The sequence below is a fragment of the Lycium barbarum genome, chromosome 12, assembly GCF_019175385.1.
Source record: "Lycium barbarum isolate Lr01 chromosome 12, ASM1917538v2, whole genome shotgun sequence".
NCBI classification, from domain to species: domain Eukaryota; kingdom Viridiplantae; phylum Streptophyta; class Magnoliopsida; order Solanales; family Solanaceae; genus Lycium; species Lycium barbarum.
The window spans coordinates 98338553-98364355 of record NC_083348.1 but is presented as its reverse complement, the minus strand read 5'-3'; the positions used below and the strand labels follow the sequence as shown (position 1 = coordinate 98364355).

The 25803-nt window shown below is 34.4% G+C and overlaps 2 protein-coding genes across 2 annotated transcripts; one reads left to right on the top strand and one right to left on the bottom strand.

The window, feature by feature from the left end:
• Nucleotides 1-112: 112 nt before the first annotated feature.
• Nucleotides 113-3032, bottom strand: LOC132623126 (uncharacterized). The gene is made up of 3 exons (XM_060337831.1): nucleotides 2311-3032; nucleotides 1342-1527; nucleotides 113-677 (listed from the first exon to the last, which is right to left on the bottom strand). The coding sequence occupies exons 1-3, from the start codon at nucleotides 2797-2799 to the stop codon at nucleotides 393-395; spliced, it is 960 nt and encodes a 319-aa protein (XP_060193814.1). The 5' UTR covers nucleotides 2800-3032; the 3' UTR covers nucleotides 113-392.
• A 17223-nt stretch (nucleotides 3033-20255) lies between these two features.
• LOC132623128 (PI-PLC X domain-containing protein At5g67130-like) lies at nucleotides 20256-24166 on the top strand. The gene is made up of 9 exons (XM_060337833.1): nucleotides 20256-20415; nucleotides 20513-20593; nucleotides 20688-20807; nucleotides 20907-21044; nucleotides 21989-22087; nucleotides 22178-22481; nucleotides 22755-22978; nucleotides 23063-23149; nucleotides 23767-24166. Exons 1-9 carry the CDS (start codon nucleotides 20407-20409, stop codon nucleotides 23941-23943), a joined length of 1239 nt encoding a protein of 412 aa, XP_060193816.1. The 5' UTR covers nucleotides 20256-20406; the 3' UTR covers nucleotides 23944-24166.
• The last annotated feature ends 1637 nt before the right edge of the window (nucleotides 24167-25803 follow it).

The window sequence follows — 25803 nt, the reverse complement described above, 5'->3', positions numbered from 1 at the left end:
ATAAAACTGACGAGAAATGTTAAGAATAGCATCCAAACCATACATATGAATGACTTATTCACTAGACATACGATGGACTTAGATCTCAAAGTTCTGTAGTAACAATCTCATCTGAATGAACCAAAACATGGAATTAAAAATATATATAAATACATCGGTTTCTAGAGTTCATGTTTTCCTCAACGGGTATTTAATTCACTCAATACAACAAGCCAGACAGCTACTCCCCATCTGCGACAAACCTGGCAGCCACACCTCATTTTCCTCTATAATTTAACATTTGAAAAGTAACAAAACTTGGATCTTTAACGAAGCAGCACTTGCCTATGTTGTGAAGTTGTTTGTCTCTTTGTTACTCGGCGTCTTGTGGGTCTGTTTCTTGAATAATTATTTTATACGTAGGTGCAGGATTTCTTCAACGAAATTGGAACGTTCATTTTCTTAGGATCCATTACAACGTTGCATTGAACCCTTTTGTAGAACTTGGGCTTGACCACTCTTCCCAAAACATAAGCCCTGGCTCGAACCATGAAATCTAGGGTCAACGACACTGGTGCTATTGGTTTCCCCTCCTTGCTCAACAAGTCGACTCCTCCTCCATACAATGGAATTTTACTTCCTATCAATGTCACCGCTACTGTTCTTTGACTTTTTCTTCGTTGGTAAAACCTTTTTACCTGCGCTAGTTAAGACCACGTACACAACATTATCGACATGTGAATTCTTAAGGAGTCTATTTAGAAAATTTTATATGGTGTAAGAATTTCTTTACACTATTAAATCATCTACAAGATAATTATCGGAAACTGTCTATAATAAGTGGAATTAGTATTAGGATAAAAATAAAGAGTACATGATGTAAAAATTATCTACACAATTACCCTATAAATATATGGGGTGTGTCTGGTATGATGAAAAATGGCTCTCCATTTTTTCACGTTTGATTGGTCAAAAAATTATGCAACACATTTTCTTGGGGAAAACAAATTCTTTAAAGATTAAAAATTATTTGCCTCATGGGATTTCTGAAAACAAGTTCCATAAGCAGTATACCACGTTGATGGTCTCCTCTAACCCCCTAACACCCCATCAATCACACCCACACCCCTACCTCCATAATATTTACCTAAATTATATATAAATATTCTTGGGACAATATTTTATGTTTACTTAAAAAACAGTAAGAAAAAATTTAAATCCCATATATTTTTCAGGAAACATTTTCTGTGAAAAATCATTTTCCCCCATAACCAACACACACTAAAACCATTTCGAAATTATAAGTACATCAAGTTACATCAACTAAAAAATAATGTTAATAAGAGGTAATTGACTACTTACAGTGCCAGTGGCTACAGTGAGCTCTGAAAAGGCGAGAACGAGAGGGGTAGAAGTTACATGCACCCCAAAGAATGTGCCTGTATTACGAAATCTGAGCTTCACTGTGGAGTTCATTGATACCATCTCTGTTGCAACTCCCGAGAAGTCCATGCCCGCTTGAACCCCAAATTCATTAAATGATATACTCTGCGCATTACAAATCACTCAATTTTAACAAGTATCCCCACCGTCCATTTAGAGAGATATTTGAAGCTTATACAGTATTAATTAATTATAAATACTATAGTAACATTTGCTAGGCCTTAGCATCGTACTATAAGCCCAACCTACAAATCTTTTAATGTGGGCATACATATCTGATCACGAGATTCGTTTCATCTTTATTCAATTCATCAGATGATAAATGAAGGCAAATTTACACTGTGAATCTCAGTTCTTAAGTAAACTTGAATTAGGATAACAAGAATTTACAGAGTTGACTTCTCAGATGCACTCAACTAGTAATAGTTATTATTTCATAAAGCACTTTCTTTGTTGAGGAAATTGGAATCAAGAAAAAAAAATGTGACGTTCTAAGATAATAACTATTAGTTGAGTGACTACAAAAGAAATGAGCCCCAATTTACATAGCCCCAATGATGCAAGTACATGAAGGGAATTAAACGGATCTGCGCCTTGGCATATCTAATAAGATGTCTATTTAAGTATATATACTACTCGCGGTTAATTTGGCTGATTGATCTTCCAACTAGCAACAACTCTGTTCGTTACAGACAGTTCCACTATCAGTGATTCAGTGTAGTAAAATTATGTGATCGCAGGTTAGTACTATTCTAATCAGTTTACCAATTAATGTTAAACTGGTCCAAATCTTACTTGTAATTATTTCATGACTAACCTCAATATATAAATATTTTACTTTTAACCTATATTACACTAAACTTAAACTAAAAAGGAAATTAAATTTACCTTCATGGTGACGACAGGTTTCTGATTTCTGCTAGCACCCCACAGGATCAAAGAAAAGAAAGTGAAGAGCAAAAAGAAGCCAACAACAAAAGCCAAGAAATAACATCGTCGAGGGAAACCTTTGCCATATGCATCGTCATCAAGAAGTCCTTCTTCTTCTATAGCATCAAATTCTTTCCATTGTTGCTTATCTCCCTTGCGATGACGATTATGGTGGTGTCTCCCACTGTTGCTTCTCGACCCATTGCTGGATTTCTGCGAACTGGGCTTGAGTGAGCCCGAATACCTAGTGGAAGATGAGTCACGGGATTGTCGGCCCGGTGAGCCCATTGGGCTTAGTATGGGAGTGGAGTGGAACGAATTCGTGGTCTTTTCACCATCATGAGAGTCTCTTGACGGGCTCTGGACGTAGTAAACGGGCCGATTCGGAGATGACGGGGCTAAGCTCGTCACCTCCGAATCAGTCTTGGCATGATGTGTCGATGACATTGTTGATCTTAATTCTTTAGAAACAGAATGAAGAAGGAGTGGAGAAATAGAGATCAGTAGATCTAGGCTGATCACTAACTTTGAGAAATATGAAGTAATGTAGTCTAGAAAAGTCCAACAAGCACGTTGGTTGCGGTTTGTTTATTTGTTTTGTATGCCAAATATTGCGTGCAAACGCAGTGAATTGAGGGACTAAAGGACATGGTAATAGGAGACCAAGAGTATCTCTCACAGGAAAAAATAAATGTAAAATCTTTATTTAGTATGTGCCAGTTGGAGTTTTGACTATATTTATGCGGTGTTGAGATAAATGAGTAATTGATAAACAATAAACTGTTGATGTTGGCTTATTATTTGTATATTTCCAGCTAACCCACACCCCAAAAGGTCAATTCTACTATCTAATTTAGAGATTTGATTTTTGGCTTTATTCGGAGAAGCAATGGACTGGTAGACACTTGTTTGCACTAAATGGACATCTATTGGTTCAGACCTCATGTCATTAAATACATTTGTTTACATTAAGATCTAAGCACTTATTGATCTGAATAGATCTTAAACATTAAGATCTTGAATAAAATTTCAATATCATTAAGAGGTATTTTGTATGGATAAATTTTACCACCAGCTCCACCCCTCCCCACCCCTTTTCCCACCACCCACCCTAAACTCCCCAACCCACCACCCCAAACCCACCTACCCTAATCACTACCCACCCCATCCTACAAACCCACCCCTGCCCTATCCACCCCGCTACCCACCCACCCAAATCCTCCACTACCTACCCCCCACTTACCGCCACCACCATCACCACCCCAACCTCACCTACCCACCCCCCACAACCCTCCCACCACTATCCACCCCACCCCCTCCCCCCCAAAACTTAACCCACCATCCACCACCACTATAAACATCTCCATCATTACTAGCAAACATAAATGTTTCATTTTTTTAATCAAATAATACTTTTATTTTATTAAATTTTTATTTATTTTCTAATGTTTAGTTACTTTTTTATTTGAATTGTATATTTGTTATGTTTAAATAAATACATTATGCACATTCAAATGTTGAAAAATAAACAATCTTAACCATCCAGTGTTCAGATCTAAAGACAATATCTTAATCATTCATATGAGCATTCAGATTCAAACGTGTTAATCTTAATGAAAACAAATGAGGTCTAAGTATGGAAGCAAGAAGAGACGTTAGTAAAGTCCCAATTTGTGCAAATACAACTGCAACCAATGAGCACCAAAGTTGTGATCTAGTGGTTAATGAAGTGAGTTGAGAATTATGAGATCTCAAGTTTAAATCTCAATGGAGGTAAACCACTTGATGATTCCCTTCTATCCAAGCCTTGTGGAAAGATTACTCAGTACTTGTACTAGTAAGAGGTAGCACGTATTCATAGAATCAGTCGAGGTGCAAACAAGTTAGCCTCGACAATACACTGATTTAAAAAAAAAAATTGCAACCTCTAAACAACAAGTTCTGTTTTAAGCTACTGTTTAATTATGTGAATTTGTTTTGGGCCATGAGATTAGCAAGTCCAAAAAATTGGGCAGATTGCCCTTCTTTTGGGGGTGGTCTTTAAATATTGCCCCTCATATTTGTGGTCTTTAAGTTTTGCCCTTCGCTTGAAAAATGGCTTTATACTTAAGGTTCTGGATCCGAACCCCGCTCAGGGATAAATTAAAAAAAAAATCGCAAGGCAAGGCTTGGATCGTGTGTATGCTGGACCCGGCATACACTAGTTAAGGAATAACCAAAGTTATGCCGAACCCGGCATACTTATGCCTTATGGGCAAAGTTTTATTTAAACCTTAACTAAAAGGCTGCCGATAAGGCAGAACTTTTCCTTAAGACATAGTTTAGTTATGCCTTATAGGGGAGACTTTTAGTTAATGCATAACTAAAAGTATGCCCATAAGGCATAACTTTTCCTTAAGATATAGACTTTGTCTTATAAGACAAAATTTTAGTTATGCCTTAAGGAAAAGTTCCGCCTTATGGGACATACTTTTAGTTACGCCTTATGGGGCAGGCATATCTAAAAGTATGCCCCTAAGACGGAACTTTTCCGTAAGACATAAACTTTGCCTTATAAGACAGAACTTATAGTTATGCCGGGTCCGGCATAACTATAGTTATTCCTTAAAAAGTGTATGCTGGGTCTGACATACAAAAGACCCAAGCCTTGCTTTGGGATTCTTTTTTTTTTTTAATTTATGCATGAGCGGGGGTTCGAACTCAAAACTCATGATTTCTACGCAAAGCTTAGGATTGCAAGGGGAAGGGCAAAAATTAAAGACCAACATTTTGAGGGGCAAAAACTAAAGACCATCCCAAAGGAAATCCTGTGAATTGCCCTAGCAGGTCGGGATGGTTGTTGGCTGGGCAATTCACAGGATTGCCCCTTATTCGGGGTGGTCTTTAATTTTTCCCCCTCAAATTCTTGGTCTTTAATTATTGTCCTTCGCCTAGAATACCATGAGTTTCTGCGTTCAAACCCCGGCTCAGGCATAAAATTTTTTTAAAAAAAAATCGCAAGGCAAGGCTTGGCTTTTGGAAAAGTATGCCCTACGCGGCATAGATTGCCTTAAGGCATAAAAAAAGTTCTTGGGGATCCGGTAGTGGTTGCCTTATAGGGAAGACTTTTAGTTATGCCTTATGGCAACCTCTGCCGGAGACAACATAAGTTGTTTTAAGGCATAACTAAAGCTATGCCGGATCCAGCATAGGTTGCCTTATAAGGCAAACTTTTAGTTATGCCTTAAGACAACCTATGCCACGTACGACAGACTTTTTTTAAAGTCTTGCCTTGCGAAATTATTTTTATTTTTATGCCTGAGCGTGGGTTCGAACCCAGAACCTCAGTATTTTCGGCCACCTTTTCAAACGAAGGGCAAAACTTAAAGACCACCAATTTGAGGGGCAAAATTTAAAGACCATCCCAAAAGAAGGGTAATCCGCACAAAACGGGCAATTCGCAGGAATGCCCCTTGTTCGGGTGGTCTTTAATTTTTTCCCCCTAAAATTGCTGGTCTTTAATTCTTGCCCTTTGCCTAGAATATCATGAGGTTCTGGGTTCGAATCCCGGCTCAGGCATAAAAATTAAAAAAAAAAAAATCGCAAGGCAAGACTTTTGAAAAAGTATGTCTTGTGCGGCATAGGTTGCCTTAAGGCATTACTAAAGTTCTTAGGGATCCGGCAAAGGTTGCCTTATAAGACAAACTTTTATTTATGCCTTAAGGTTTAGTTATGCCTTATGGCAACCTCTACCGGAGACAGCATAGGTTGCCTTATAAGACGAACTTTTAGTTATGCCTTAAGGCAACCTATGCCGGATCCAATATAACTTTAGTTATGCCTTAAGGCAACCTATGTCGCATAAGGTAAACTTTTCTTAATGTTTTGCCTTGCGAAATTATTTTTATTTTTACGCCTAAGCGGGGGTTCGAACCCAGAATCTCAGTATTTTCGGCCACCCTTTCAAGCGAAGGGCAAAACTTAAAGACCACCAATTTGAGGGGCAAAATTTTAAGACCACCCCAAAAAAGGACAATCCACGCAAAAATTACATTTCATTGTTGGGTTGTTATTGCATAGATATTTTATTTAAGGGAAACTTACATAAACAGCTACATGTTATAATCCCCTAACAATATATAGCTACAAGTTTGCAATTTACAAACCATGGCTACCTTTTATATGATTTCGGTTGTATTTCTGTGTTTTTAAATACAAAGAAATGCATGTATCATAAAAACAAAGTGGAGTAAATCCTTTAAATACACAAAGGAGTTTCGACTGTATTTTCGTGTTTTTAAATACAACAAAATACATGTATCATAAAAACTGAGTGGAGTAAATTCTTTAAATACATGAAGGAGTTATGTATTTCATTGTATCTATATTCTGATAGTCCTTTTGTTTTGGCTGTATTTAAATGTGTTCATGTTCAGATTAGTAAAGTCACCGCCTGATGCCGCATCAGTTGAATGTATTCGACTGTGTTTGAATGTATTTACACTAAAAAATGGCGAAAATGAAGAATACAATCAAATCTGGTCATAACGTCGGTGAAAATAAAAAATACTACTGTATTTACACTCAAAAAAATGAAAAATACATTCAAATCCTATTAAAGGACCAGATCTAGCCATGACGGCCAATATTCTCGTTGCCATTTTCGGCATGAATAGGAAGAATACAATCAAAACCGGTCAAATTTCCGGCGAAATACAAAATACCACTGTATTTACCCTAAAAAATTTTGAAGAAATACACAAAATACCATTATGTATACAAGCACCATTGAGTCCAATAAACATCAACAAGTAATCATAGGCATTAGCAAAAGAGAACAACTTCAACAATGAAAGCCATGGATTCTGGTCAAATTTCTGATCAAATACAAAAAAAATGACGAATATACTCAGATCTGAGATCTCATGTTTGTTACTCAAAGATCTCATGTTGTTCATGTGGTTATGTGTGTCAAAAATCCGAAATCTCACGTTTAGGTGTAGTATGCATAAGAATATGAAGAATAATACTTCTTCGATTTCGTAGACGCCTATCTGATTGAATGCTCGGAAATCGGTGATGGCGAATTCATTGGTGCGGATTTGTTCAGTTGAGAGAGAGAGAGAGAGAGAGAGAGAGAGAGAGAGAGAGAGAGAGAGGGGGAAGGTGGAAGTGAGGTCATGGAGCGGGGGTGGTAGGGCGGTGGTTTGGGTTTCGCTGGAGATGGAGAAAAGGAGGGAGAGAGGTAGCTATAGCCATAGCGAGGGAAAAAATAGATAGAGGTGAGGGAGAAGAGAGGAAAGATTGATACAGTGGAATAATTCTATGTATTTAGTAGGTATGATAGGTAAATTAAATTAAATTAAAAGGTAGTTATTGTCTATAAATAACTCTTAGAGTTAGCTATGACAAGTAAGAAATTAAATTAAAAGGTAGTTATTATCTATAAATAACTATTAGGTTAGCTATGACAGGTAAAATTTTCTTTATTTAAATCACCAATTAAGTTCTATCTTTTCTTACCAATTTCTCAGCTTGGCGTTTTTCATTAAATAACTATCCTGCGCACGCCATGTATCTATGAATGCTAGTACATAACATGTAAAGTAATCTTGTTCTGATAGGTGATATTATACCAATCAATCAACAATCCATTGCTTCTTAACCGCAAATTAGTTTGAATGTGACAAGCATTTTAGCTTTTTCTTTAAATTATTCCATGTTAAGATACATCAATCAGATATATAAAAATTGTAGAGAGGATAAGTATACTTAAAAGGTCTAGGAAAGCTCATAGATGAAGAGGTTTTTGGCATACTTTACTATGTAATTAGTTGCTATTTTTGAGGCCTGATTCTCACTTCTCCAGTTGTAGGTGCAAGTGAGATTAGGTGATTGCTCCTTAGGTATTGCTTTTATTGTTATCAATGGTAATATTCACATTTGTTACCAAAATAAAATTATTTTTACCTTTGAGGACAGCTTTTGAAGAGTTTTTATGACTTGTTGTGTTGTATTGTTTTGATAAATAATTCCAAGTTATTGACTTGTGTAAAAGTCAACAACTAATGCTTTTAAATATAAGTCTTTTCTAGAGACACAAGATGTTACTCTCTTCCTCATTCTAGGAGAATATCCTAAAGTAGGCAGTACCTTGATTGTTTGAACTTTTATTTCAAGTCCTATGCAAATACAAAAGTAAATTAAAAAAAGATAAGGGAGGAGGTGTTGAAGAAACATAGGAGATCAAAGGGGGCTTTAGGCGGAGCACAACTCTTTGGACGAGGATGTTACTGCATCTAAAGATCTAAGCCCAAAATGTATATGTATATTCCTGCTAGGGGTCCAAAGTCCAATTTCTAAGTAAAATTTCCTTTTCAACCAGTGATATGTAAAATTTCCTTTTCAACCAGTGATACCCATATGATACCATGGATGTTTGGTACACAAGGAATTAAGGATTATGATATATCATGAGTTGAGTCCTACTTAAATGTGAGGAGCTGTAACTTGATTTCTTTATAGGAAAATTTACTGGACATAACTACCTCTAAGACTTATTTATTAATAATAATTACCATTTATTTTATTTATTTTTAGTAGCTTAAATTAATTTCAAAATTATCAGTTGTAACTGATCTACAAGTGTCTCTGTATTTCCCCTAAACTTACGGCCCATGTTCCCCAATAACTCTCAATCTCTTCTCTTTTCAAATTAATTTCTCTCTCATCTTCAATATTTTCAACCGTATTATACGCCCATTATCTATCATTGTTATTAGCATGATTCCATCTTCCTTAATCGTTACCCACACAGTGTAGGTAACGAATAAAGGAGGACAACAGGTAAAATGAAGAAAATGGATGTCTTGATCAACAGGAAAGTTTACAAAATTCGAAAACCAGTTGGGTAAGGGAATTGGGAGCTGAGGGAGCCAATTCGGATGACAAAGTCCCATTAAACTAGACGGATTGCTCAAGTGCTCCATGTCAATTTTGCTTTAAAAGTCCAACCTGTTGCAATCTACAGAGAAGACACTAAAAGAGTCGAAGCTCAAGTTGGCACCTGTAGGATAGAGAAAATTCTGGGCATGATAAAGGAGAATTGTTCTCAAAGTTGTTCACTTTTTCTTCTTCTTGGATTTTTGGTGAATCTGTGGTTAGTGTGGAAGTTGTAGAAACACCATTGATGAGAGTTGTGGAGATTCACGCCCACCAAGTGTTTGATAAAATGTTTCAGTATATTTCAGTGTATTATTTCACTGTATTTATCTTCTTCTTTTTTTTGTGTGTGTGTAGAACCTATTTTTGCTCCACTTTATTTTCACGATTTTTGTATTTCACTGTATCTCAATGTAATTCTGTATTTTGTATTTCTAATTTATGAAATAGTTTCTGATATATTTCATCTTCCACATGCTTCAAAACTAATAACAGATGTTTTTGGAAACTATGTCATTCAAAAGGTAGTCATTCTGGTTCTCTGTACTTCTACATCTCTTCAGGACATTTTAAGTTTTTTAAACCCTTGAGCCTTTAACCGTCCATCATCTTAAACCATTGCATATCTGAATTATGTGTCCAGTTCTTTGAGCATGGAAGTCATGAGCAAAGAAAGATGTTGGCATGTCAATTAACAGGACAGATGGTGCCTTTAAGTTTGCATTGCAGCGTATATTTTTCTATATTTGAAAGTTTTCAGATCTTTAGTGATTTTTGAATTCAAAAAGTTTTGATTGTGATAAAAGTTGAGAGAGATTCGTGAGCTATTATGGAATGCGTGAAATATGGTTGATTTAATTTAACTTACCATTTAAAAAGAAAAAGAAGAATTTGTTCAAAAGACATAACCAATTTTTACTCAACCCGATTTTGTATTTCCCTGTATTTCAAAAAAACTATTCCATAAATAGCTCCTGATTTCACTGGAGCATGTTTACTATTCACTGTATTTCTCTATATTTCAAAAAAATAGAAAAACAAGCGTTTTTTAAAAAAAAGTAGCTACGCTTGATAATTTTGCATTTTATAGTTATATCTAGTTAGAAGCCAATAAAAGTTAGCTATTTATCTAGTTATGGTTTTGGGCCAATTTTTGGAGCTGAATTAGACCCATTTTTCATTTTTTATCATTATATCAAAGTTTAAGTTAATCTTAAATTTTTAGTTTACTCAATGTTGGGCCTCATATTATATTATTCGTACTTCAAAAATGGGTCTCATAGTTTAATCTTGAACAATTGTCAACTCGTAAGTCATAACTATTTTTTACGGTTGAGTTAGGTTTAAGGTTCATCTTTTAACAACATGAATATTTATATAGTAAATAATAGAGAAAAGACACCATTTTCTCCCTAAATTTGGCCGTAAAATTCACTTTAACAATTTAATTTTATTGACACTTATATATCCCCAAACAACATTCACTTTAGCAATTTAACTTTACGAACATTTATATAATCCCCTAAATAACTTTCAAGTGAATTTTATTCAATTCGCTCTCGCCCAAACCAGGTCAAAGTTGGGGGTATTGAGCCACTCACCTTCTAATTCGTCCACGTCATTTATTTATTTTTAATTAATTTTATCCAAACTAAAAAAAATAATTTCCCTTCTTTCTTCTTTCTTTTCTCCTTCCTCCATTTTCGATGGTGCCTGGTCACCTTCCCTTTCACTCACCATTTTCAAACACTTTCAAGCCTCTCCTTCTACTTATAGTAGATAAAATTATTATTTTTCTTCCTTAAAATTCCCCAACAACCAGCAAAATCAACCCTAACAAATCTTCACCCCAAATTAAAAGCACCCTTCAATCTCTCATCCATGCAGGAGCAGAGATTTTTTTTTTTTTTTGAGAAATCATGACAACCGAGTCGGAAAAGAGGAGTAAGTGGGTTCTTTCTTATTTTCTTTTCGTTTTCCATATTCATGGGAGCTTAGAGTTGTGTTTTAAAAAGGAGAACGGCGATGTTGAACGACGGTGGTTTTGTTCTCAAGTGATGCCGCCCCCTCTGCCCTTCTGTTTGCCATTGTAAGCCCATCAAAAATCTGGACCTTTTGAAATTTAATCTCTCCACCAACTAATCTTATAGAGACTAAAATTTAATTTCTCCATCACCACTGCTTTGTCACTTGTAGGTGATTAAAAATCAACAGAAAACCACCGAAGAAGGATGAGTTTGAGCTATGAATTGGGAACGGGTGGGAGTTTTGTTAACTCAACAAATTTAATCTCTTTATTTGTGTCAAATCAAACCCATAAATTAAATCTATACACAAAGAAGAAGAAGAAAAAATGGTGGGAACGGAAAGAGAAGGGAAAAGAATAAGAAAGAAAAAGGAAAAAGTTAATTTAAAATGGAAAATAAAATATTGAGAAAATCTTAATATATCATCCAATTAGAAGATGACATTGTTGCACCTCATTTTTACCAACGCTAAACAAAGCACAACTTATGGAACTCGAAAATAATTAATTATGTACAGAGTCGCCACCTAGCATTTAAGGTATACTAGGGTACCTATAAATTATTAATATATGCAGCTTAACATGGTCTACGAAAATAAGTGAGATTCTAGGTAAGAGTTCAAATTATTCCGAAGGGAAGGTGTTAGGCATCCTTCAGAATCCACAAATGTGGTTCTCGGTTGGACCAATTTAACTATACGAGGGATGTGTAAAAAGGCTTGATTATTATTTACAAAAATTAGTAGAATTTAGACTGAAGAATAACTAATATGACTATTCACATAAATAATCGTGCAATACGTATTTTATACATATGTGATATAATAATTATTTTAAAAAAAAAGTTATGTGCAACTTAGAAGCTTGAGTATGTGAAAAGGGTATAAGGAATGGACATGAAATTATTTTGCACTCGAGGTGAGTTAACTAATTTAACTAGCTAAGTATGTACGCCTAATCAATTAATTATGAGAGTACATTCTAAAGCCTAAATATTGAGGCAAATCACCCTATTTATTTACTTAAGTGTGCTAAGCTATTAAATTAAAACTCTAGCGAAATATGATAACTATAAGAATATTAGCTACGAAAATAATAACTGCCTAATATTGATTTATCTAAAACACATAAAATTTAAATGACCTAAGCAGATCATAAATAAATACCATCAACCTGCACCCTAAAAAAGTAAAGTTTCACTATATTTTATGCTTGTATAATTTAATAATGTAAAAAAAATATATGTATAAACAGAGAATTTAAGAAGCTATTTGAACTTCTTTTGAGTGTCATCTTCAAAAGTAACTCCGAATACCTGCATGAGACTTAATAAAAATGTTAATAAGAAAATAAATAACTATCGGATGAATTAAAGAAATAATGAATAAACTTAAAATAAAAAACACCCATCTTTGTACATGGAAGGCCTTAGAAATCAACGGAAATTTCTTCATCGGCCATATTCGTACTCAAATCAGAATAATATCAGAAGTGTAACGTCTGAAAATATCAGTATGAAGCAGCTGTTTCAAAATAGCTATGAAGCAGTAAGTTTTCACCAAAAACACCAGCAGCAGTCAGAACTCAAATGTATAGCAGTAATGAACATTATACTTGCTTAAAAGTGTGGCAATACTTTGGTCAGAACCAGCAGCTATTCAGCTCAAACATACACCATAATAGCAACAACAACTAGCAGCAGTTCACTGGAACATGCTAGCGATTTAGCTCAAGATGTAGCAACTAACCAGCCATAAGATGCATCAATTGCAAGACAACTAACAGCAGTAAATTGACTCAATTAACCCAAGTATAGAAATTAACGAGATTGCCATGACTACAGGGAAGACAACAAATGTATCCAAGCAGCATAAGAGTAATAGTAATTTCATCAGGGCATCAGTAAGTATACCATTTGTGGCAACACTATTTGCTTTTAATAACCAACAGCATTAGACCTCAAAGTTGCCTTAAACTTGGCTCAAAATGACAACAACAACTAGCTAAATATAGCAGCAGTTTCAACCCCGAATGAGCCTAAAAAATACAGCGAAAACTTAGCCCTTTAGTGCAGCCATTGCGTAGTAACTAAATCGCTAAAAGATGGCATTTTCAGCCCCAAAATGCAGCAATCAGTTGGCCAAAATGCGGGTAATAAATCAGTCCTAAAATGAGGCGAAAACGGCCTAAAACACAGTAGAAAGTGGCCAAAAACCGCAGCAGCGTTGGCCTCAAATTGCAGCAGCGAAATCAGTCCCAAAATTAATAGAAGGACAGCAACCAAACAAAAATGAAACAACTTAAACGAGCAGTGGCTAAACAAAGCAAAATTCACTGCTGGAAAATAAAAAAAATCAGTCCTAAAACGCAAAAAGCAGGAGCAACAATCATCACAAATTTAACAAAAAGAATGTCCAAAGTGGTCCAAAAATGTCCACAACCAGTGGCAAAAACAAGAATGAAGCAACAACAAAGTGTGACGGGAAAATAGCCAAACAAAGCAAAACTGATAATGGGCAGCAACCAAACTATGGCAAAAATAACTAAAATGAGCAACACAATAAAGGACTCTGTAGCAGCAATACAGAAGCACAAAAATAGCAAAACATGGGCGAGGAACAATCAGTCGGGTCAGCGAGTTCGTCGGAGCAGCGAGCTTCGTCGGAGATACCTGGAAGCAAAAAAAATACAAGAAGAAAGTGAGGAGAAGAAAAGGAGCGAACAGAGGGCAGGTTTTGAGCGTCACCGGAGCTCGGAGCTCCGGCATGGAGTGGTGGCACGTTTTGTGGGCTGGTTGGTCGTTGTTGTTGACGCTCGGACAACAAGGGGAAGGGGACAGGGAGCGGCGGCGGCTGTGGAAAGAGAGAGATGTGGCGGAGGGAGTAGAGGAAGACGAAGAAGGAGGTGCGGGGGTTGTTTGGGTGCGTCGCTGGAGCTTGAGGGGGCTGGCGGCGGTTTGTGGGGGAGAGGGAGAAAATGAGATACTTAGGGTTTTGTTTTTTTTTTTTAGAAGAGAGGGGAGAGAAAAATCTGATATGTGCTTGTGTGAGTTGTGTTGGATCCCCTCATTAAATTAACCCCCCTTTCTTATAATATAAACAAACACCCATTTTTATGTCAAAAAATAATGAAGTCATACCCTTTTGTCTCCTCAATGCTTACTTTAATCCTTTTAAAAAAAAAAGTGATGAAACCTTGACTTGATCGGATTTTACTCTGCGTTTAAAAATTAATTACTCCGATTTTCTCTGCACTGTCAGACTGTACTAAAATATAGTTAATTAATACATGTATAAATAATAACGCAAGTATAAAATATAAACATTAATGTCTATGATATGAAAAATCTATTGCTATAAAATTAAGAAACAATTATTAATTGCGCAAAAAATTGTAGTATTATGCTGTACATGTGCAAAATAATGATTCTTGAAAAAATGACAATAAATTGAGAAAATTCCTAAAATAAGGATAATCATCAATAAATTGTTGAAAAAATGTAAAAATGTGTAAAAAATGTATTTCGTGCTCTTTAACGAATCAGGGCCCCCAAAACGTTAATTTTAAGCACGTCGAGCCAAAATTAGGTATCAACAGACATATGTACAGTTGGGACCATTTTTAGTGTTATTTTTCTCCCTCCCGTGCGCTTTTAGAAATGATTACACTTTTTTGCCACGTCACTCATTTTTTGCCACGTCACCCATTAAGGTGGTATTTAATTCACTTGAAAGTTATTAGGGGTATATAAATGTCAGTAAAGTTAAACTGCTAAAGTGAGTTTTGCGGCCAAGTTTTTTTTTGGGGGGGGTTGGGGGGGGGGGGGGGGGACAATGATGTCTTTTCTCTAAGGGCCTGTTTGGAAAACCACCTAGGTAATTGTAATTGGGTGTAATTACACAGTTAGGTGGAAATTAGGTGTAATTACACTCTCCAATTCTCAAGGGCGGGGCTGAGAATTTGGTGTAATTACACGCTGTAATTAACGGGTTACTTTTTAGTTTATTTCTTTTAAATTTTATTTTAATTTCTTTTCTTTTCTAATTTCTTTTTATTTTTATTTTTTAAAATATATTTTATTTTTATAGAATTTATATTTCATTTCCTTTCTTCTCATTCCCAATCTTTACTTCTTGTGGTTCCATGTAATTGCTCCTATTTTTTTATTTTTTTTATTTTATTCATTTAGCATAACCATGTTAATATTCTATTTTTTTAAACTACATCTCTTGGTATTAAGTCATCAGCAAACTTGACATATAAAAAATGATGTTATTAAAGTAGAATTTCGTTGTAAATGAGGTTATTGACTAATATTTTCCCTTTCTTTTGAATTATAGGAGTATTTACTTATGTTACGTTGAAACTTACTTATTTAACGTTAGAATTTGACATAAGAGTATTATGTTAAAAATATTTTTTTGGATTTTGAATTTAGGTTATATTGCCGATTTTAAACATATTTGCTTTAGTACTATTGACTTGTTATTTCACATTGCATGTTGTTTATTTTTCACTTACAGTTGATACAATTATTGTCAAACATTTGAATAGTGTTATAGCATTATATTTATAATTTTTTTTTTCAAGCATCCAATCCCACGATGTTCTCACAAAAAAAAGTATGCTTTTAATTTTTATAATCAATTAAAATTAAAATTATTAATTTGAATTATATATAAATTATTTTTTACAATATTAGTTACAAATATATGATTATGAATTAACATATTTTCAAGAAATAATGTATTATTAAATAACTAATTTAATATCATTTATAAAGGCACATATTTTAAATATTAATTTTTTTATAATTAAATTTTATTTTTAAATTAAACTAACTGTGTAATTACACTTGTGCAACCAAACAACATGCTTGTACTTACACTGTAATTACATTATGACAAACAAATAGGTCGTTGTAATTACAATACTGTGTAATTACTAGGGTAGTAATTACACCAATTTCAATTACCAGGTGGCTTTCCAAACATGCTCTAAATAATAAGATTTGCATTGTTATACTAGCAAACTATACCCGTGCGATGCATGGGGCCCAACATGATTAATTTAGTTAGTCTTTATGATTTGTATATTTTATAAAGAATTCTGCGATTCTCCTTAGTGAGTCTCTATATTTTTTTTTCCTTTTCCTCCTACTTTTCTCATTAATTTCTCAATTGTTGTTAAAATTTGTCTTATTTTGGTCATGTCTGCCTCTTTTTATATTTAGTAAGTTGACAATTCAAATATCCTACATGTCAAGTTTATAATCACAAGATTCAAAAGATATTTTATTATATTACACACATTTTTAATTTAGAACCACAAGATCCAAAAATCTATCTTTATTTCTTAAACTCCGTGTCTAGTCAAATGTAGACACTTCAATCGAGACAGGGGGAGTATATGCCAAACGAAGGAAATGAAAGGACAATTGAGACACTGCGGACACGTGGAGACTTAAAAAGCAAACACACAAGATGTAGTATTAATGCTAAACTTCTGAAACGTACACATGTTAGTCCCGGCTTAGAGTACAATTTCAGTTGCTTTTTGTACAACTTATTGTTGTTGTGTTCGTCCACCTTGGGCGTTTGTTGTTAAATAAATAAAAAAATATCTTATTTTGGTTATGTCCGCCTCTTTTTATATTTAGTAAGTTGACAATTCAAATATCGTACATGTCAAGTTTATAATCACAAGATTCAAAGGATATTTTAGTATAACATACACATTTTTAATTTAGAACCACAAGATTTGAAAGTCTATCTTTATTTCTTAAACTCCGTGTCTTGTCAAACGTAGATACTTAAATTGAGACAGAGGGAGTATATGCCAAACGAAAGAAATGAAAGGACAATTAAGATACTGCAGACCTGCGGGGACTTAAAAAGTAAACACACAAGAGGTAGAATTAATATTCAACTTCGGAAATGTACACATGTTAGTTCCAGCTTAAAGTACAATTTCAGTTGCTTTTTGTACAACTTATTGTTATTGTGTTCGTCCACCTCAGACATTTATATATAAAATAAGAAAAACATAGAATAGAAAAATAGACATATATTTTTAGCAATGTGGCCAAGTAATATGGGACGAAGGGAGTACTTCATTTATTAATTCTTAAAGAACGTGAAAAGTCAAAAGTGAACAAGTAAAAGTGCACGGAGGAAATAAATATGTATCGGAGAATTAAAATTGAAGTGCATACATGTATACATGAGAAGAGAATAAATATTCAACAAGAATGTGAAAAGTCAAAACTAAACAAGTAAAAGTGCACGGAGGAAATAAATATGTGTCGGAGAATTAAAATTGAAGTGCATACGTGTATACATGAGAAGAGAATGAATATTCAGTACTATGATATATGTTCACGTGGAATTTATTAATTCTTAAAGAACGTGAAAAGTCAAAAGTGAACAAGTAAAAGTGCACGGAGGAAATACATGTGTCGGAAAATTAAAATTAAAGTGCATACGTCTAAATATGAGAAGGAAATAAATATTAAGCACTACAACATATGTCCACGCGGGATAAAAAAATAGTTGGTTAAAGTGTACAAGTTATATAGCTTTTCGTACAAACATTCATTGCGTGTACAATTTATAAAGCTTTTGGTACAGGCCAATGCTATGTTGGTTCCTTTTCCACACTTATATATAATAAAATAAAATAATGTGTTGATATTAAAATTTATGATGAATAATAATAATATGCATGAGAGTTGTTACATAGACGGCATCATTTCCTTTTGGATACTCTTAATTATCTAGTATATATTTTTATTTCACATTCTGCTACACGGACAATAATATATAACTTTTGCTAATGGGTATAAAGTTTAATATCGTAAACCAAATACTACATCAGTCATGCAAAGTTTAATATCACAAGTAAACGTAGTGCGTGGTATTTTTTATGAAAAGATCTCAGTAGTAATCAAGAGTTTTATATCGCAAACTAAATGCTGAATTACTTGTTCAGTTTTTTTTTTATAAATATCATACGGAAGAGATCATCTTGTAAAAGTTGGTTCGATTTTTAGTTGATAGTTAAACTCAGATGAACGATGTCACTAAGCACCCTGACTTTTCCATTTTATCTTTAAAAATCTTGAATTCTTAACTGTAGATCCAACTTTTGATTCACTCGTGGGATCCGGGCGATTCGTGGGACCACCACGGCTGCTCTCTTCTCGAGAATCTATACATCCCTTATTAGTGTATGGACAGTTATTTCTCGAGCACAGGTTTAGTTGCGGCCCCAATGGGAAAATATGAAGCACCTAACAACGCATCTTCACAGACCAAGAACTATGAGATCACCAGAGGCGGATGGAGCACTATAACTTGGGGTTCAATTGAACCCCAAACTTTCGATGCGGGGTATATATTTATGTGTAAAAAATTACTAAAATTATAATAAATAGTAGGAATATAATGAATTATAATGAATTAAAATTATAATGAATCCATAACTTTATGAATATAATGGTTTAGTGTCAAAAATTTAAGATATTGAACCCTTAGAATTTAGATCCTAGATCCGCCTCTGGAGACACCCATTTCGAATAGAAGGCTTGTTATTCAGCAGTATAACATGACTTATGTACTCATGTCAACCAAGGTGTATGTGGATCTATTCAAAATTTTAATGAAGTTGATTGGAAAAATACAGACTTCTGTACAGAGAATTAGAAATTCGACATGATGGTGGGTTGCCCGGGATTCGAACCTGAAACTAATCGGATGGAGTAGATAAGTTCCTTGTTAAATAAAATAAATGTTAATCTTAAATTAAATAAACAAGTAAAAATTCCTCCACAAGCCGTGCTTGGACTTTTCATTGCACAGGCTTTCCCTATGCACACATCAATTCATTTATGATAGAAATTAGAAAGAGTTTAAAATGTTGAATACTCAGTTGATTTATTGGCCTTTCACATTGTTCTTATAACTCAAGCATATTTTTTAAGAACTTATGAAATTTACGAAGATTATTCTGCAGAAGTAGTTGCATAGGATGTGGATTGACCAAAGAACGCAAAGAAAAGAAAAGTATAAGAGGGAAGGAAGTAAAATTCAAACGAAAAGTATGTGCTTCTTCCAGATATATATAACGTTCAAATATGAAGCTTACAAGTAAATGAATTGTTGGAAACAAACCATTCCCTTTCGCTTTTCGGCAATCCACGTCTTAAAGGATCTTTGAAATTAGCGAAATTGGAAAAAATTAAATAGTGTGCAGATCATCTTCTGCCACGTTCGAAACATTCGATACAACGTTTTATTTAATCTTAATATTTCGTCTCACTTTATTAATCCTATTGATTATTCAAAAGTGAGTATTATTAATCACTTTTGACCTCTTTAATGACACCAGGGTAACTGCACTAAAACATCTAAATATGTCTAGCGACAAAAATTTTGAGTACAACAACCACATAAAATAAGACAAAAGAAATAGTAAGCAAAATCATTCTTTAGTCCTATTAAAAAAGAATTTAAGTTATATATATTTAGAGTCTAAATGATTTTTATAATAACATAAGACGTAGATATAGATTGATAGATGTAAATTGATTTGATAATTATAAATTTTGAATTCTATCCCATTAAAGTTACTAACATTTAAATTTATAATTTTTATATTAAATAATTTTTTAAGACAAATAGAATTTGAGTTAAAGCTATTGTAACATTACTGAATCATATCGTAAATATATATTCGCCCCTGAATTTCATCCTATGACAGGATACTATTTTTATTGCACTATAAATACTTGTCGTGAAAGAAGACATTCGAACCGATTTTTAAGCAATTTATTTGCACCCACTCAAACATAAAACTTAATTATAGAAAAGTATTAAGGGAGATAGAAAGAAAAAGAAAAAAAAAACTAAAAGGATATAAGAGAAGTAGACATAAAACGGGATATATAAATAGAAAGGGTCATAGAAAACAGAGATTTCCCAACTAACATTATTGTCCAAAAACGGGTTCAATTGAACAGAGAGAGACAAGACATCGTATATATAAACTGAAATTAGAGGATTTTGGGGAGTTATCAACCCCCTCTTACATATTATCACAGAGCCTAAATGATGCAGGCATGTAATCTCTTAATCTCAATTCCTTGCTACCCAATTACTGTTAACTATATCAAAATTTCTCATTATAATCTTTTGTTTCTTTTCTCTTTTGCAGGAGATAATCCATTACCCCATCAAGTTTCTTCTTCTCTGTATTGGCCTTTCTTTCTTATTCCACCATTGTTCTTGCCTTAAGGTATTTAATCCTTAAACATTAATTATCTTAATCCCCAGTTAAGATCGCACTAATTCAATATCTGTTATTTTCTTTGGACTTTGATTTATAACAGATTGGAGAAACTTGTAGCAGCAGTAATTGTGATGAAGGCCTAGTCTGTTCCACATGTCCTGCTAATGGCAATACCCGGCCCAGATGTACTCGGGTTCAACCCACTATTCCCACCACCAAGGTGAATTCATCATATATTATAAAATCCAATTATTTACCTTTTTTCTCTTTTTCATCAATGGTGTATTCAATTTTTGTTTTTATTTTTTGTGGTTGAAAGGTAAAAGGTTTGCCATTTAACAAGTATTCGTGGTTGACGACTCACAACTCGTTTGCGATTGCCGGGTCAAAGTCTGCAACCGGGTCTGATATTCTTGCTCCGACCAACCAGGAAGATTCCATTACTAGTCAGCTCCAGGTGATATGCTCTATTTTCTGTAATTATAAACTGCATATTTACCTCAAATAGTACTCCTCCGTCTCGTGTCTCACTCTCCTTTTATCTTACTCTCTTTTTTAGTATCTTTCAAAAAAAATATTTTTTTTATATTTAATAAATTAACAACTTAAACATTAAAGTCCTAGTCTGAGGAGTACATTCTTTATCAACATCTTTGTCCTATACAAGGGCTATTTGGTCAATTTCAAAATACTTTTTTTACACACTATTTTACTTTTCTTTCACTAGGCAAAAGAGAGAATTTAAAGGAACCCAACGAGCTCAATGCGATTTTTTTTTGCCAGTTTAATGCAAAAAGATGGAATGCCTTACTCTAAAAGATGAACACTTTATGTGGCCTGTAGGAACTCTTTTAGGTAGGAAAGAGAAGAAAAAGTCAGAGTAGGGTGGCAATATATAATTGCAAAAACTCATATTTTACTTTTGCTTACAACATAAGCATGTGCTGTCACCTAACCATCTCATCAAAATTGTCCACATGGGAATGTCCTAATGGGTGCTTTAGAGTCTACTTTAATCAAATTAATACGGAGTATCTTAATTATGAAATTAAATTGCTATCTTTATTCCCCGCCTTTTTTATTTAAGATCTTGCGAAAAAAAAAAATTGTTTTTGGCATATTCACAGCTGTGTGATTCAACTAATCTGAGAACTACTCCAGTAAAAAAAAAATGTCCGGCCCTTTCCCAGACCCCCGCACATAGCGGGAGCTTAGTGCACCAGGCTGCCCTTTTTATGCTATCGGTAAATATGTAATGACCATTTCAGATAGTATTCGGATTTGACATAAAAGTTTACTACTATAACTTAAGCAGTGAATTTAATCATTTATTAGCTTCTCAAGTCGGAAAATTCTTAAAGTGAAAACTCTGCTAAAGAAATTTGATTTTAATGTCTGTAGAATGGCGTTCGAGGACTTATGCTTGATATGTATGATTTCAACGATGATATCTGGCTCTGTCATTCATTTGCTGGAAAGTGTTACAATGTTACAGCATTTGTAAGTGTTCCAACACATTCCAGTTATACTTGATTGCTTGATTCACTTGATGTTTGTGATTGATGGAACTTCCTTTTTGTATCAATTCAGCAACCTGCAATCAATTCGCTGAAAGAAATTCAAGGGTTTCTCGAAAAAAACCCATCAGAGGTGGTCACAATCTTCATTGAAGACTATGTCACATCTCCAAAGGGCTTGAGCAAGGTTTTTAATGCTTCTGGTCTTAATAAGTACTGGTTTCCAGTTTCTCGTATGCCCAAAAAAGGAGAAGATTGGCCTACAGTAGATGACATGGTCAAGCAGAATCAACGTCTTGTAGTCTTCACCTCTAAATCATCAAAAGAGGCTTCTGAGGGCATTGCTTATGAGTGGAGATACGTTGTAGAAAACCAATGTGAGTTACAATCTTCGCCTTATCTGATAGTTATGTTACTTTCTGCTGCCCTTGTATGACATACTATGAGAATCTAGATATTCTTGCATTCGGTATTTACTTAGCAGCTTCTGTGAGATCTTGTTATGTTGATTTGCATTTACCTTTCAAGTGTCGTTTTGGTTTCAGAATGGCATAAGTCGGTCCTTATCAGTAGCTCATCTTTCCTACATTTGGTATCACTCTGACACGGTTATTCAAACTATTATGACTTGACGTGTTTATGTTCTGCAGATGGAAAGGGTGGGATGACAGTTGGTTCTTGTCCAGGTCGTTCTGAATCATCTGTTATGAGTACATCGTCAATCTCTTTGGTTCTGGAGAATTATTTTCCTGACAATCCCAACAAAACAGAAGCTTGTTTGGATAATTCTGCTCCACTAGTTAGCATGACGAAGACTTGCTTTCAAGCAGCTGGCAATAGGTGGCCAAATTTTATTGCTGTTGATTTTTATCAGGTATAGTCTCCGCAGTCATGTTCGTTTGCTGAAGTTATCTCTTGTTAGACATAAGAACATTATGAATTTTTCTTACTGATGCAGAAAAGTGATGGTGGTGGAGCTTCAGAAGCTGTAGATGAAGCAAATGGCCAATTAGCTTGTAACTGTAGCAGTATTGCCTATTGCAAGGTGCGCTTGCTAGCTTTGATATCAACTGCTAAAATGCACATAACACAACATTTGACACTATTAGATCATCATTCTAGCAGTATTTCGTATTTTTATGTTCCTGCTTTTCTTGCTCGCTCTTGATACTTTACTCCCTTTCCACCTAGAAATTAAATGAGCTAAGATGCAAATTCTAACCAAGAACACTTTTTGCAATAATAACGCCTGAAGTTCCTGCATTTTCTGGTTTCAAGTGAGTGATTTCAGAGTCTGTTTTCACTGGAACAATTCAAGAGAAGGCGAATACTTTTGACCATTTAGGCCAAGAACAAATTTGAATTGATAATAAGTAGACATGAAGTTTGTTAAGTACTTTATACTTGGCAGCGTGCAAATAATATAAGGTGAAAAAGAAGTGAATTAGACACATACTTGGTTGTCTTATTGATGCTACCAGAACTAATAATGTGGGTATTCCCTTTTTATTCTCTTGTATACCTGTGTAACCCGTCTTGCTGTATTCTTTTAAAATTTGTTCGTTCTATTCACCCCCAGAATTGGATTCTCTTTATGTTAGTTGCTTCATTGCACTATTCTTGTCTTGCTTTCCCCTGAAACTTGATTTTCTTTGGTAGCAGGCAAATGGTACATCCTACAAATGCGAGGCTCCAAAGTTGTCACCCCCACCACCCGCGCAAGCAACAACTACAGGAACATCACAAGATGGCAACAATAACTCTCATTCAAGCAGAAGTAAACCACTTTATTGGTTGATTGGCACAATTTTTGCAGCAACTCTTCTTCTGCACATATAATTGCTACATTCTCCAAACGTCTATACTCAAATTTTCAGATAAGACACATTACCCGGAATGACTATCCTCCTTATCTTTGATTTTTTTATTTAATATATCTTGTATTTACTGGTTGAGTTTCTTCACTTATCGGAGATTGATGTGTTTATAATTAAAATGTGTATAGACACATGATGGGGCAATGAACTGCAGCGGGAAATTGAATTGTTCTGTTTTTTGTTTCTCTAGTTAGGTATCGCAGCTGGTGTTAGACTTTCCTCTCAGCGCATAAATTAGACAGGGTCAAACTGCACATCTTCATAAATGAATGTGAAGTTAAATATGCCGACATGTTTTATTTACTTCTCATATCAAGATGTTTGGAATTCATTAATAATTCACACATTTGATATTTCAAACTAAAATTTTATTAATTATTGTCAATTACGCATCTTCAGCATTAATCGCTTTCGCAAATAAAAGGGGAAGTTGCTCAAGTGATAAGTACCTTCCACTTCCAACCAGGTTGCGGGTTCGAGTCACCAACGAGTAACGTCATCAGAAGTTAAATATGCTGACATTCACACTGAAGTATTTGATACGTAACATATTTTATTTACTTCTCACATCAAGATGTTTGGAATTCATTAATAATTCACACATTTGATATTTCAAACTAAAAATTTATTAATTATTGCCAATTACGCATCTTCAACATTAATTTCTTTCGCAAATAAAAAGGGAAGTTGCTCAAGTGGTAAGTACCTTCCACTTCCAACCAATCCTGAGGTTGTGGGTTCGAGTCACCAACGGGTAATGTCATCAGAAATTTGCAAATATTATTTTCCCCCACTTTTTGCTCCTTCGGTGACTCCAACTCACAACTTTAGGGTTAACAATGGAGGGTGTTTACCACTTGAGCAAGCCCCTCTTATCAAAGATAATGTTTTTAATAACAAATATTTCAATATTGGTTTGAAGTGTATTTTAATTTGTGAATAATAGTTTTTACTTACAAATCTTAAATTCTCAAAAAAAAATAAAAAATCATGTTCACAACTTCTACTTTTAAATTTTCTTTCAACTTCCATACTCTTTTCTTTTCTTTTTAACTTCAACCAAATATTGTCCAAATGTCTAGTAAAGTCGGGAAATAACACTAGGATGAAGGGGATCATGCAAATTTCGTGGGAGAAATCATCGTTCTCTTAAAGGCTAAAACTATGGCCATCACCTTTTGCATGCCACCAATATGAGGAGTACGTGCACGTATATAGATAGGATCAATCATCAATATTTGCGCCGATCTTAATGAGTCACAGAAAGAATCTCTGAGAAGCATTATGAATATTTACACAAAGCGTGAGACATTATTCTGGGCATTGAGCAAATTTTGGGGATGGCTAATTGGAAGAGCATAATAATATACTCATTTTCATTGCCTTTCAAGTTATGTGCAAAGGCTTGGAGGTCCCTGAAGTTCCTAGTGCTGAATTCGGAGCTTCAAGGAATCGACCCGCTCTTTGTTTTGTCTTCCGACATGCTCATCATGACTGATCCAGATCACAATTCTTTTACTAGGGATTATGCTAGCTAATATTATTTTGGGTACGTTTAATTCTGGTATTCCTCAATTATTCACTCTCGTTAACTGATAGAGTACATATGTACCTTGCAAGGCAACAATGTATGAGATGGATCCGTGATTTGAATTTATTATGCGTTGTAAATTCTAGGATAGAGATATCAGATGTTAGTAACTGAGTTCTGAATCTAAATTTTGTGCATATTTGGTGGATTTCTTAACAAAATCTAGAGTTTAAACTAAAATTACTGAGTTTGGCTGAACACATATGCAATTAACCTTCTAGCTCCGCCCCT